General features: G+C 27.0%; 1 protein-coding gene across 1 annotated transcript; it reads left to right on the top strand.

The window, feature by feature from the left end:
• Positions 1–1161: 1161 nt before the first annotated feature.
• LOC135924804 (NADH dehydrogenase [ubiquinone] 1 beta subcomplex subunit 5, mitochondrial-like) lies at positions 1162–10821 on the top strand. The gene is made up of 6 exons (XM_065459916.1): positions 1162–1218; positions 1262–1344; positions 1393–1459; positions 1503–1564; positions 1746–1852; positions 10592–10821. Exons 1-6 carry the CDS (start codon positions 1185–1187, stop codon positions 10749–10751), a joined length of 513 nt encoding a protein of 170 aa, XP_065315988.1. The 5' UTR covers positions 1162–1184; the 3' UTR covers positions 10752–10821.
• Positions 10822–11724: the final 903 nt, after the last annotated feature.

The following is an 11724-nucleotide window of genomic DNA, read 5'->3' as shown; positions in this document are numbered from 1 at the left end:
TATTGGGCTAGCCGTTTTAAAAATCGGCACAAATTGAGCCGTTTAACAACATTACTAAAAAGTAATAACTGAAAATAGATTGGGTAAGTGTTAGCCCTTCTTTATATAATAGAGAGTTAACACTAAGCACTTATGTAATCAATAAAAAATTAGCCCAATCACATGAATATTTAATTTTACTTTATAAATTTATTTGCTTATTAATTATATTTTTTTAATCATTTTTAGTAGTGTTGTTAAAGGGCTCGATTTAAGCCAATTTCTAAAAACGGCGAATCCAATGTTTTGTCCAGAAAAATATTACGTAAACCGGGAAATTTTGCTCATAGATGGCAAAGGCTTGAACACCTATTAACAACAATGTTTTTCTAGCTAAAATGTGTTAGACGTTTTTAAAATTGGTTCAAATCGAGCCATATAACAACACTAATGTTAAGATAACCTATTTTTTAAATTAATATGTTGTAAATTATATATGAAATAATTCTTATTTTTTGTGCATTTAATCTATATTTCTAGTATTTTTTTTAAATATAATTTAAATTTATAAATTAAATTTTATATGCTTAAAAAATTCATTGCTCCTTTTCAATACATTTATTTTATAAGGAATTCATACGGCGATTATTCATATTTAATATAATTTGTGAATTAGAAATTGTCAATATTTTATAATTGCTATTAGTGTTGATAAATGGCTAGATTTAAGCCGACTTTTAAGAACGGCTAGCTCAAGATTTTAGCCCCATTAATTTGTCCAAGCCTTAAAATTTTGCTAATAGATGTCCAAGCCTTTGGTACCATTGAGCAATCTTCAGGGTTGCGTTATATTCTGGATAAAATATAGTTCCCCTTTTTTAAAATCGGCTCAAATCGAGGAGTTCAACAACATTAATCACTATTTTAAATGAAACCTAAGTTATTTTTAAATGACATCTAGAAAAATCTTATAATCTTTTTTAATAAATTTAGTTATCCTCCCACCCCCCTCCCTTCCCACAACAATTCCTGAACCTAGCACAGTTCGGTTGCATGTCAACACTAGAAAACCTAGTGCTGATTCTTAAAAAATTTACATTGATTTTTTCTTTGTATATTTTTTTGAATGTTTTATTAAATAATATCAATGGATAGATATTTTTTTATTTTTTACAACACTATTGATCATCAATCCTATTAACAGCATGGTTTTGCTGAGTAAATTTGTAATTCCTACAAGTTTATAAACACTTAAATATAATTTTTAAATATTTATTTCTAGAAAATTTTTACAAAAATATGCATCAGAGGCTTATGCCTCTAATTCCCTCTGAATGGCCCTTTAAAAAAGGTCTTGATATGATGGTAATATTATGATAAAAATTATTTATAATTTTTTTTTTACAAAATAAGCATTTCTATGCCTGTCTAACGGGCATTCCATTGATATTATTCGTTGCTTATTGTCACATATTTATCGGTATCATATTTTAATTTTATAAACAAAATTCCTTTTAATTTAGGTCCTGCGGAATTGCGAGAAATACCTGAAGGTTATAGACCTGAAGAGTATGAATATTTTAAGGTAGTAGAAATACTATTGTAACATATTTTATTTAGCCTAATTATATTATATATTTTTTTTCTATTAATTATATTTATATACTTATTAAATTTGATTACATTGCATATCATTTATTTAATATTATAATATTTAAATAACAGAATAATATATTATAAAGCTTATTATATTTACATTTTTTTAGCATCCTGTACATAGATGGTTTATCAAATTTACTAATACTAAACAACAAAGAACACATGAAATGAATTTGGACTATCTAACACAACAAATGGATGTACAGAAATGGAGGTAAAATTGAATTAATTTCTTAAAGGAAAATAGCTGAGTTGTTAAAGTATTGGCATATTTATCAATGATTTGATATTCTTTCATATTAATCATTGTACTTGCTTCTCTGTTCAACTTCAAATCATTTGAGATTTTTTTTTAAATCTTAAAACTCATAATTATTGTATTTCTAAGACTTAAATCCTTCATAACTTATATTTATAATCAAAATTAAAAGTGCTATTAAACTTGTTAAATTAAATTAGCATCCTATTGAAATATAATATATTAATAATTATTATATCATTTAATTCTGTGTTGTTACATTAGTAATATTTTTAAAGTACTATTTTAAAAATTGGCAAATCACTGACTGAGAATTATAATGTTCAATATCCATTCTAATTTACCTGGTCTATTTGGGGTATGACTAAAATATGCTACTATGGAAACTACAGAACTATGCATCCCCTATTATAGAAGTTCAAATTTAATGATATTAATATAGAATCATGTTTAGCTTATCGATTTAATTTAGGAAAAGTTTTTTAGTATAAAAAAACTGGATTTTATTTTTAAAAACTTTAAGCATAAAGTTAACAATCACCAGAGATCCTGGATGAAATTTATATCTGAGACAAGGAATCTCTCGAGATATGTAGATATATTTTATCTCTATTGGCTCTATGAGTTAATGATAGTCACTACCAAGTCAACGTATAGCAATTTTCTAAACACCAACCAAATTTTGCTAAATACCGACCAAAATTTATTATTATCTAATACGACCCTTATTATTTAACGTATATTATAACGGAATCACGTGGTCGAGCCCGGCCTCCTATATATCATCCCCCCAAGGACGGAACCACCAAGTTAGATTAAGAAGAAAAAAAATGATCATTGCTGGGTTTCGAACCCATAACTATCGGATTGGTAAGCAACGCTCTTGTCGACTAGGCCAGAGAGGCTTTACAAAAATCACGGTTTTTCAAATATATATTATAAAAAATAGATTTGGTAGTTCCTATCCAAAATGAAAAATAAACAAAATACTTTGATAGGTATTACCTTAAGGTAGTGACCAGAGTTGTTAAAAGATACTTTTTAAATGGATCTAAATACAGATACATCGTCTAAAATAATATCTAGATACAGATATTTTAATCAAAAATCTATCTAGATACAGATACAGATACCACATTTTTATGATCTAGATCCTTTAACAACTCTGGTAGTGACTATCGTTAACCAGCTCTATGCCCGACAATATATTTTTTTTAAACGTTTTAAATTATGGGAATTGAAAATTTAAATAAATAAAATATAGCGTTAGTATAAAAAAAAATAACCGAAAGAAAATTAATGAAATTTTAAATATTTTTTTTTACATGGCTACAATACGCATTTCTAGGCTTCTCATAGGCCTCCTCATTAATTTTGTTCTATTATTTTAAACAATGAACGCAGAATCGTATTTAGGTCTTTTAAAGGATTCAAAAAATGTTAATATTAATTTTTTAAAAAATTTCAAAATTTTGCGGGCTTTTGAAAGATAAAAAAAATTCTTTTTTAAAAAAGTTAATATTAACATTAGAGATCGGGTCTGGCCGGTGTAACGTGCTATTTTTACTCTGTATGAAAATTACTCATTTATTTAGTAATATTGACATTTATGATTGACGTGCATAAATTTAATATTTGACATTTTTGACTGAATTGTAAAAATTAAATATAATAAATTTAATGATATTGATATTTACGATTGACGTGCATAAATTTAATATTATATTTTTTAGTGATATTGACATTTTTGACTGAATTTTAAAAATTAAATATAATAAATTTAGTGATATTGACATTTTTAACTGACTTGTAAAAATTAAATATAATAAATTTAGTGATATTGATATTTTTGACTGACATGTTTTACTCCTTATAAAAATTACTCATTTAGTTAAGAAAATTAACATTTTTGACTGACATATTTTACTCCTTATAATGATATTGACATTTTAAACTGACTTGTTTTACTCCTTATAAAAATTACTCATTTAATTAAGGAAATTGACATTTTTGTCTACTTGTAATGATTAAATAAAATAAATATAGTGATATTAACATTATAAAAATTATACACTTATTTGACATTTATGACAATTTTTATTCTCCTTGCAAAATTTATTTATTTATAACTTAAAAAGGTCAAAACTTATTTAAAAAAATATGGTATAAATAAGATACGCGATATAAATAGGTTACGCGATATAATTAATACACGCGATATAAATAAGATACGCGATATAATTAAGATATATGATGTAAATAAGATACGCGATATAGTTAAGATATATGTTGTAAAATACGCTATGAATACATATATATGATGTGAATAAAATACGCGATATAAATAAGATTAAATAAAATTTATTATGCCGTCAAAATGGTCGCAATAATTTCTTAAATATATATTTACATTAAATTTTTTGATATTATGTAATATTTTTATTGGGGTATAATAAGCCCATTTATAAATAGTATGAATAACAATATTTGTCGGGAGCATAGTTGCCATAGCAACTATCTCCACCTCTGTTCCATAAGTTGCATTTAGGGCCATGCCCGTTCTCTCCAAATATACATCAACGGGTTTCTCCCAAAAACCCCTCCATCTCTTCAACAATATCTTTGCTTATCATAATGAGACAGCATTGCTGTCTCAGAAAACTATAATGGCATTCGTCATCACAAACTTCTTTGCTTATACATCTATAATAATGATTAACAATAATTTATTGTAAATAAAAATACCTGAAGAGACAATTTCCATCACCAATAATCCGATCGGTAGAATAATCATTTCCAAACACACCCTTATCATATTTTGGATATCTTTTCTTGATCGCAAAATGAAAGCGTTCAGAATGATATATCGTCCTATTTCTGTTAGTAGGCAGAAAAAGATTTGTCTCCTCTCCTCTTAGAAATTACAGTATCTAATATAATTTCACCATCTAAAAAAATATATATTAATCTACTAATTATACAAATTTTTACCTTTCTTATTTTGCATGCCCACTTCGCAATCTACAATCTTCAAATTGTGAGGCGGAGCAACTATCATATTAAAAAATCAATTTTATCAATTCTTAAAAATATTACTATGAGGTCGATGCTCATCAGACTTTAGCATTTTCAATGCTTCACTGATTGTTTTAACTCCATCATCTAAAAAATATGTATATTAAATATTTTTTTTATTAGACCTTTTTTGTTTTGACAATTATAATCCTCTCCAACTATCGTATTTAGTAATTTCAAAACTAGACATTTTAAAAAAGATTTAATATTAAATATTAAAATATTACCCTTCATATGATTTTCTTCCGAATTATGCTGTACATTTTTAATTGCTGGTTCTTGAAAATTTTCTTCATCATCTAAAAAAAGGAATATTATTTAATAATTAAGTCAACTGTATACATTTTTAATGGTAGAAGAATAAAACTTTTTTACTTGGTAACCTGGGAACTGTTTAATAAACTATACCCTTTCTTGTAACATAATGTGTTATGTTACAAATATTTGTTCGTGTTTTTATCCGTTTCCCACAGGCACTCATTAGCTCTACATTGCCTAAATATTATAAATATTTTGTTGTTAAAAATCATAATTTATACTTTTGTCAATCCCAACTATTGTAAAAGGACCCAGCCAAGGCCGTGTCATTTTTCCATCCTTCCTATCAGCTCGACGGCTGTTCCAGATAAGCACCTTATCATTGATTTTATACGGAGTATTTTTCCCAGTATTGCGGGTTCTGTAATCCCTCTGCCGCTTAAGCTGGGCTAAATTAATATTGCCTATGGCAGTATTATGTACGTCTTGCATCTTGCAAACTACACTTTGAAAATGTTTTTCCCTATCTATCTCCTCAACATTATCTGGATCTATATCATAATCTTCATCATCCTTAAATATAATTAAGTATATAATATATAGTATATGATTTATAAATGGTTTATTATACCCTACAAGCTTGTATTGCTTTTCTACCATTCATCAGCTCATAGGGCGTGAATTTCGAAGATTCATGATCAGATGTGTTACAGGCATATAGTATGCCAGGCAGGGCATCTGTCCAAGTCAATTGATCATCTTTAATACACTTTAGAAGTGCATTTTGGATATTTTTTTAGATGGTGAAATTATATTAGATACTGTAATTTCTAAGAAAGAGGAGGCAAATCTTTTTCTGCCTACTAACAGAAATTGGAAAATATATGATTCTGAACGCTTTCATTTTGCGATCAAGAAAAGATATCCAAAATATGATAAGGGTGTGATTGGAAATGATTAATCTACCGATCGGATTATTGGTGATGGAAATTGTCTCTTCAGGTATTTTTATTTACAATAAATTATTATTTATCATTATTATAGATGTATAAGCTAAGAAGTTTGTGATGACGAATGCCATTATAATTTTCTGAGACAGCAATGCTGTCTCTTTATGAGAAGCAAAGATATGGTTGAACAGATGGAGGGGTTTTCGGGAGAAACCCGTTGATGTATATTTGGAGAGAACGGGCATGGCCCTAAATGCAACTTATGGAACAGAGGTGGAGATAGTTGCTATGGCAACTATGCTTCAGACAAATATTGTTATTCATACTATTTATAAATGGGCTTATTATACCCCAATAAAAATATTACATAATATCAAAAAATTTAATGTAAATATATATTTAAGAAATTATTGCCACCATTTTGACCGCATAATAAATTTTATTTAATCTTATTTATATCGCGTATTTTATTCACAACATGTATCTTACTATATCGCGTATCTTATTTACATCATATATCTTAATTATATCGCGTATCTTAATTATATCGCGTATCTTATTTATATCATATTTTTTTAAAGAAGTTTTGACCTTTTTAAGTTATAAATAAATAAATTTTGCAAGGAGAATAAAAATTGTCGTAAATGTCAAATAAGTGTATAATTTTTATAATGATGTTAATATCACTATATTTATTTTATTTATTCATTACAAGTAGTCAAAAATGTTAATTTCCTTAACTAAATGAATAATTTTTATAAGGAGTAAAACAAGTCAGTTTATAATGTCAATATCATTAAATAAGTGAGTAGTTGTTATAAGGAGTAAAATATGTCAGTCAAAAATGCTAATTTCCTTTACTAAATGAGTAATTTTTATAAGGAGTAAAACATGTCAGTCAAAAATGTCAATATCACTAAATTTATGCACGTCAATCGTAAATGTCAATATCACTAAATAAATGAGTAATTTTCATACAGAGTAAAAATAGCACGTTACACTGGTGTAAAGTGATATTTTTAACTTAAATTTAAATTAACTCCCTTTAGAAATACTGATATTTATGATTGACGTTAAAATATATATAATAAAATATCATTATAAAATTTAGTAATACTGACATTTATGACTGACATATAATGTTAAAAGTTTCTAATATTTAGTAATACTGACATGTAATATTATAAGCTTTGATTATTTAGTAATACTGACATTGATGACTGACAGGTAATGTTAAAAGTGTCTATTATTTAGTATAACTGGCATTTATGACTAACGTGCAATGTTAAAAGCTTATATATAGCAATATTGACACTTATGAGTTATGGGCAGGTGATGCTTAAAGTTTGTATGTTTAGCAACATTGTCGCTTACGAGTGACAGATAATTAAAATTTTTCTATTTATTTAAATTTATGAGACAGATGATATTTATTTAATAATTTACGATATTGCGATGCAGGTCACTAATTAACATTCTCTGTATCCTTTTAAAGAGCTAAATACGATAGGATACGGTAGAAACGCGTATTTTAGACCGTATTCTTAGTGTGATCCGATGAGACACGATTTAACAGCTGATCGGTTTATGAGAATCAATTTGTCTTTATTAAAATCAATATTTCTTAGGTTATTATCATGTATAGAATTAAAAAATTAATATTATTTTAAAAAAATTGATATCATAAACAGATTTTTAAAATCAATCAGCTGTTATTTTCTAGATCAACTCGATGTGTTAAACACGATTCTATATTTAATGCCATTAAATTTGCTCTTCTATGATTAGGGGGATGCAAATTTTAATCATAATCGTCTGTTATTCAACATGTTAAGAAAAGACATGAGATTGATATTGCTTTAGAATTATGTTTAAGCAAAGCTATCATAGCCTAACCCTAAAAGAGTATATTCAAACAAAACTTTATTTTTTTTATACCTTTTGAAGAAGGAAAAAAAAATTGACAGTTACAAAAAATTATTTTTTATTTCGTGGATATAAGAATATTATGATTTAACCTCATTTTAGAAGTCACACGACTAGATACTAGTAATTCTTATAGGTTTTAACCTGAGATTCGCAGCCAGGATTAGAATTTTTTTTTTATTGGGCTGGATTATTGATGAATCCAAAATATGTGATGGAAATTATCTTCCATAAACTGCAGTGCCTTTGATTTTACCAATCCCCAATATTGTGTATTATAGTTGTTTATTATTTTAATGTTTGACCAACGTATATCTCGGGCCAAGCCTTGTGTAAAAGCTGGGCCAGGTAGCATTAATAAAAAAAATGGAAAAACGGACCTGGCCGGGTAAAAGCTAAATTCCAACTGTGCCAGACCTGAAAATTTTTCCATTTGCAGACTTCTAGAGTTATCCTAGTTTTTGTTTAGTTTATAAAAGTTATATTATATGTATTTACATATACGTCAATCAACAATAATGCTTATCGTTGATTGGTCGGATAATAATATTTTTGTAAAACCATTTATTTTATTAATTATAGGAATTTTATTGTAAACTTTATTAATTATTTTGGATTTAGATGGATTATAACAAGTATATGAGTTTAATTGTTGAGAACTGTAAATTAAATTTGAGAACTGTTAGAGACTGTTAAATTAAGTGTTGAAAACTGCTAAACCAGTTCTCTAAACTATTTATATTGGGAATGAATTATTACATGTTTTTTGTCATCAAATAATTTTCAAATAAAGAAACCTAGAATATTATATGCCAATATTTTGCTTAAATAGATAAGAGAATTTATAAATATTATTTTTTCCATGTCATATTATATGTTTTAATACTCTCCAAGTGTAAGTTTAAAAATTGTTTATTTTATCAATTCAAATTTAAAACATGGGAAAAATTATTTATTTCATTAACCACTTGAGTTGGTATACTAATAGCGTACCGACATCTTCAGGAATTTTTAAATGTGGATGAATTTGATATCTTGTCTTTTTCAGTAGCCCTTCTAAGGTTTGTTAGGAGATAAGTCATATATATCCAAAAGAAAGATTTAATATGAATCAAGATTCCTCATCTCCAAATTAATTTTCTTTTCCGGATAACAACTACTTAAAAACCAGGGCCGTGCCGATATCAAATATCGGATCGGATTGGCGCCGATATTTACCGTTTTCCAGAGATATCGGATCGGGCCGATATTTGTAAAAACCGATCCGTTCTTTTTTCTTTTTTTGTTATTTTATTTTATGTGTTAGATATATTTATTTTACATATTTAAAATATTTTTTTTTAATATAGTCTTAATTGTAAATAAAAAAAATTATATTTAAATGCATGATTTTTTGTAAAAAATATTGCTTTCTTAATTACATTTGGTTCAGGGGGGGGGGGAAATCGGTATAAATATCGGATCGGTTTTAAACCAATTTCGGAAAATATCGGATCGGATTGGTGAAAAATTTATGGATCGGCACTGCACTAATTATTACTAAATATTATTTCCTATTTCATGATGCGAGAAATAAAATCTAAAAATTATTCGCTATTATGATTAATGGTGTATGAGAAAGTCAAAGAAAAAGATTTAAGATAAGTGGAAAAAAAGTAATAATTCCATAGAACGTATGTATGACATCTGGGTTGGCAAGTCGGTCAAATTGACTTGTCAAGCGGAGTAAATACACGTGATCACTGTACTGCTTATCTATTGGGCGGCCCGATATCGAGAGGAAACATCTTTACTAGTAATAAATTTAATGGTCACGTGATATAATACAACTTGCGCCTTTTATTAAGGTTACGGAATTATTTTCTAGCTATGCAATTAATTCCGGAAGTAAAAGCGGCTCGTTTAATAGAAAATTATGCCAGCTGTAACTTTTCTAAGGACAGATTCTGGCCACATGTCAGTTGGAACGAGCTTTGTCTCAACGTGCCCATCAAAGTAGAGTGGCATTTTATTAACGGTTCCTAATAAATTGGTCGTTTGGGAGTTGATATTCTTATTGAAACGGAAATCGATTAAATATCTCCACAACATAGGTTATTGAATGACATTGAATTTTATATTATAGATTCCTTTTAACTATTCATATACATTAAATAAAGTTAATTATTTACTCAAAACCCATTTATTGGTCAAATGTCGGTCAATTGACCGAAACATATTTAACCGGTCAATTGATGGAAACTGATTTAACAGGTCAAGTACACAGCCCTGCGTACTAATAAATGTCGTTAAAAAATTAAAATTATCAACCGAATGCCATATTTAAATTTCCCTCAGTATTAAATATCATCTGTCTCTGTCCTTCGAATAATTGCGTTGATTTGACAACAACTCCCAACACACGACCTTAATTTAATTTTATTTTTTCTTACAATAGAAACCACTTTCGATTATAATTTCTAAATTTTTACCCATCACGTTCAAGGTACGCTTGGGACCTCTACAGCGAGCTTCAGAGAAAGAACCGAGACTCTAAACATCTCTGGTACGTACCCGCGACGGATAAATACGCGGAAGATCACATGCAAACCGACAGGTACCTGGAAGAGAAAGGCGGGGATGATTACGGAATATTTCATAGATAAGATATTGGATGGATTATGTTCTGCAAAATTGCTTCATCATGCATAATAAACAAATTTTTTTTTTACTAATTCACTTGAGAATTTTATAAATAAATCTTGATTTGTCTAATATTTATATTATTTTTTTTTTTTAAAAAAGTGACATTTTTAAATAAATTTAATTAGCCTATATCTATCTAATTGATATCTATAACCTGCTTGCTTCTTCCTTTAAATAATAATCTATTAAATGGAACATACACATCCTTAAACTCATGTTTGACCTCTTATATAATAATATTTAATTACTATTCTTAAATCGCAATTTATTTCAAAAATATATATGTATTATAATTTTAAACAAAGTTTTAATTTTATTTATTATTAATTTTTTTTTTATATTTTGAACATATTCGGTTCGCGAATTAGATAAAATTACATTTATGCTTTTAAAAAATATATTTTATGATTGGAGTTCTAATAAGCAATATCTTTTTTTGGTGCATATTTGATTAAAATAGACACCTCCATTTTTTTTATATCAAATGCATGTAACCCATAAATTGTGTACCATAACTGAGTTTATAAAATATTGAAAATTTCCTAAATTTATAATATGCATGTTAATATCGATGGTATCCATTCATTCTTCTATTTCCATTTCAAGGGCCATTTATATATATCTTTAGAAAAGTTTATCTAAAGAAAAGTAAAAGTTTTTAAATTTCTTGAATTGTAATTGATTAAATGTCAATAATAACGTGAATTTTTCGAGATTAAGAGGTAATATTCAATTTGAATAATTAATTATTTAAACATTTTTGAAATTAATTTTATTGGTTAGATTTCTTGTGCCCTAACAAGACACAAAAACCGTTAATCATATTCGATTATTACATTTTAATTTATTCTCCTTCATCATAATATTATTTTTTTATAAAATTAAATAATAAATTACAGAAGAACACAAATCATAATTTAAATAAAGATTATA

The sequence above is a fragment of the Gordionus sp. m RMFG-2023 genome, chromosome 2 (assembly GCF_954871325.1).
Source record: "Gordionus sp. m RMFG-2023 chromosome 2, tfGorSpeb1-WG-v2, whole genome shotgun sequence".
NCBI lineage: Eukaryota > Metazoa > Nematomorpha > Gordioida > Chordodea > Parachordodidae > Gordionus > Gordionus sp. m RMFG-2023.
This window is presented reverse-complemented; position numbering and strand designations above follow the sequence as displayed.

Excerpts from the sequence above, each read along its gene's own strand:
- LOC135924804 (XM_065459916.1), top strand. The coding sequence starts at position 1,185 with ATGGTTTTGCTGAGTAAATTTGTAATTCCTACAA. Across the intron at positions 1,565-1,745 it reads AAGAGTATGAATATTTTAAG|CATCCTGTACATAGATGGTT; the intron begins GTAGTAGAAATA and ends ACATTTTTTTAG. Across the intron at positions 1,853-10,591 it reads ATGGATGTACAGAAATGGAG|GTACGCTTGGGACCTCTACA; the intron begins GTAAAATTGAAT and ends ATCACGTTCAAG.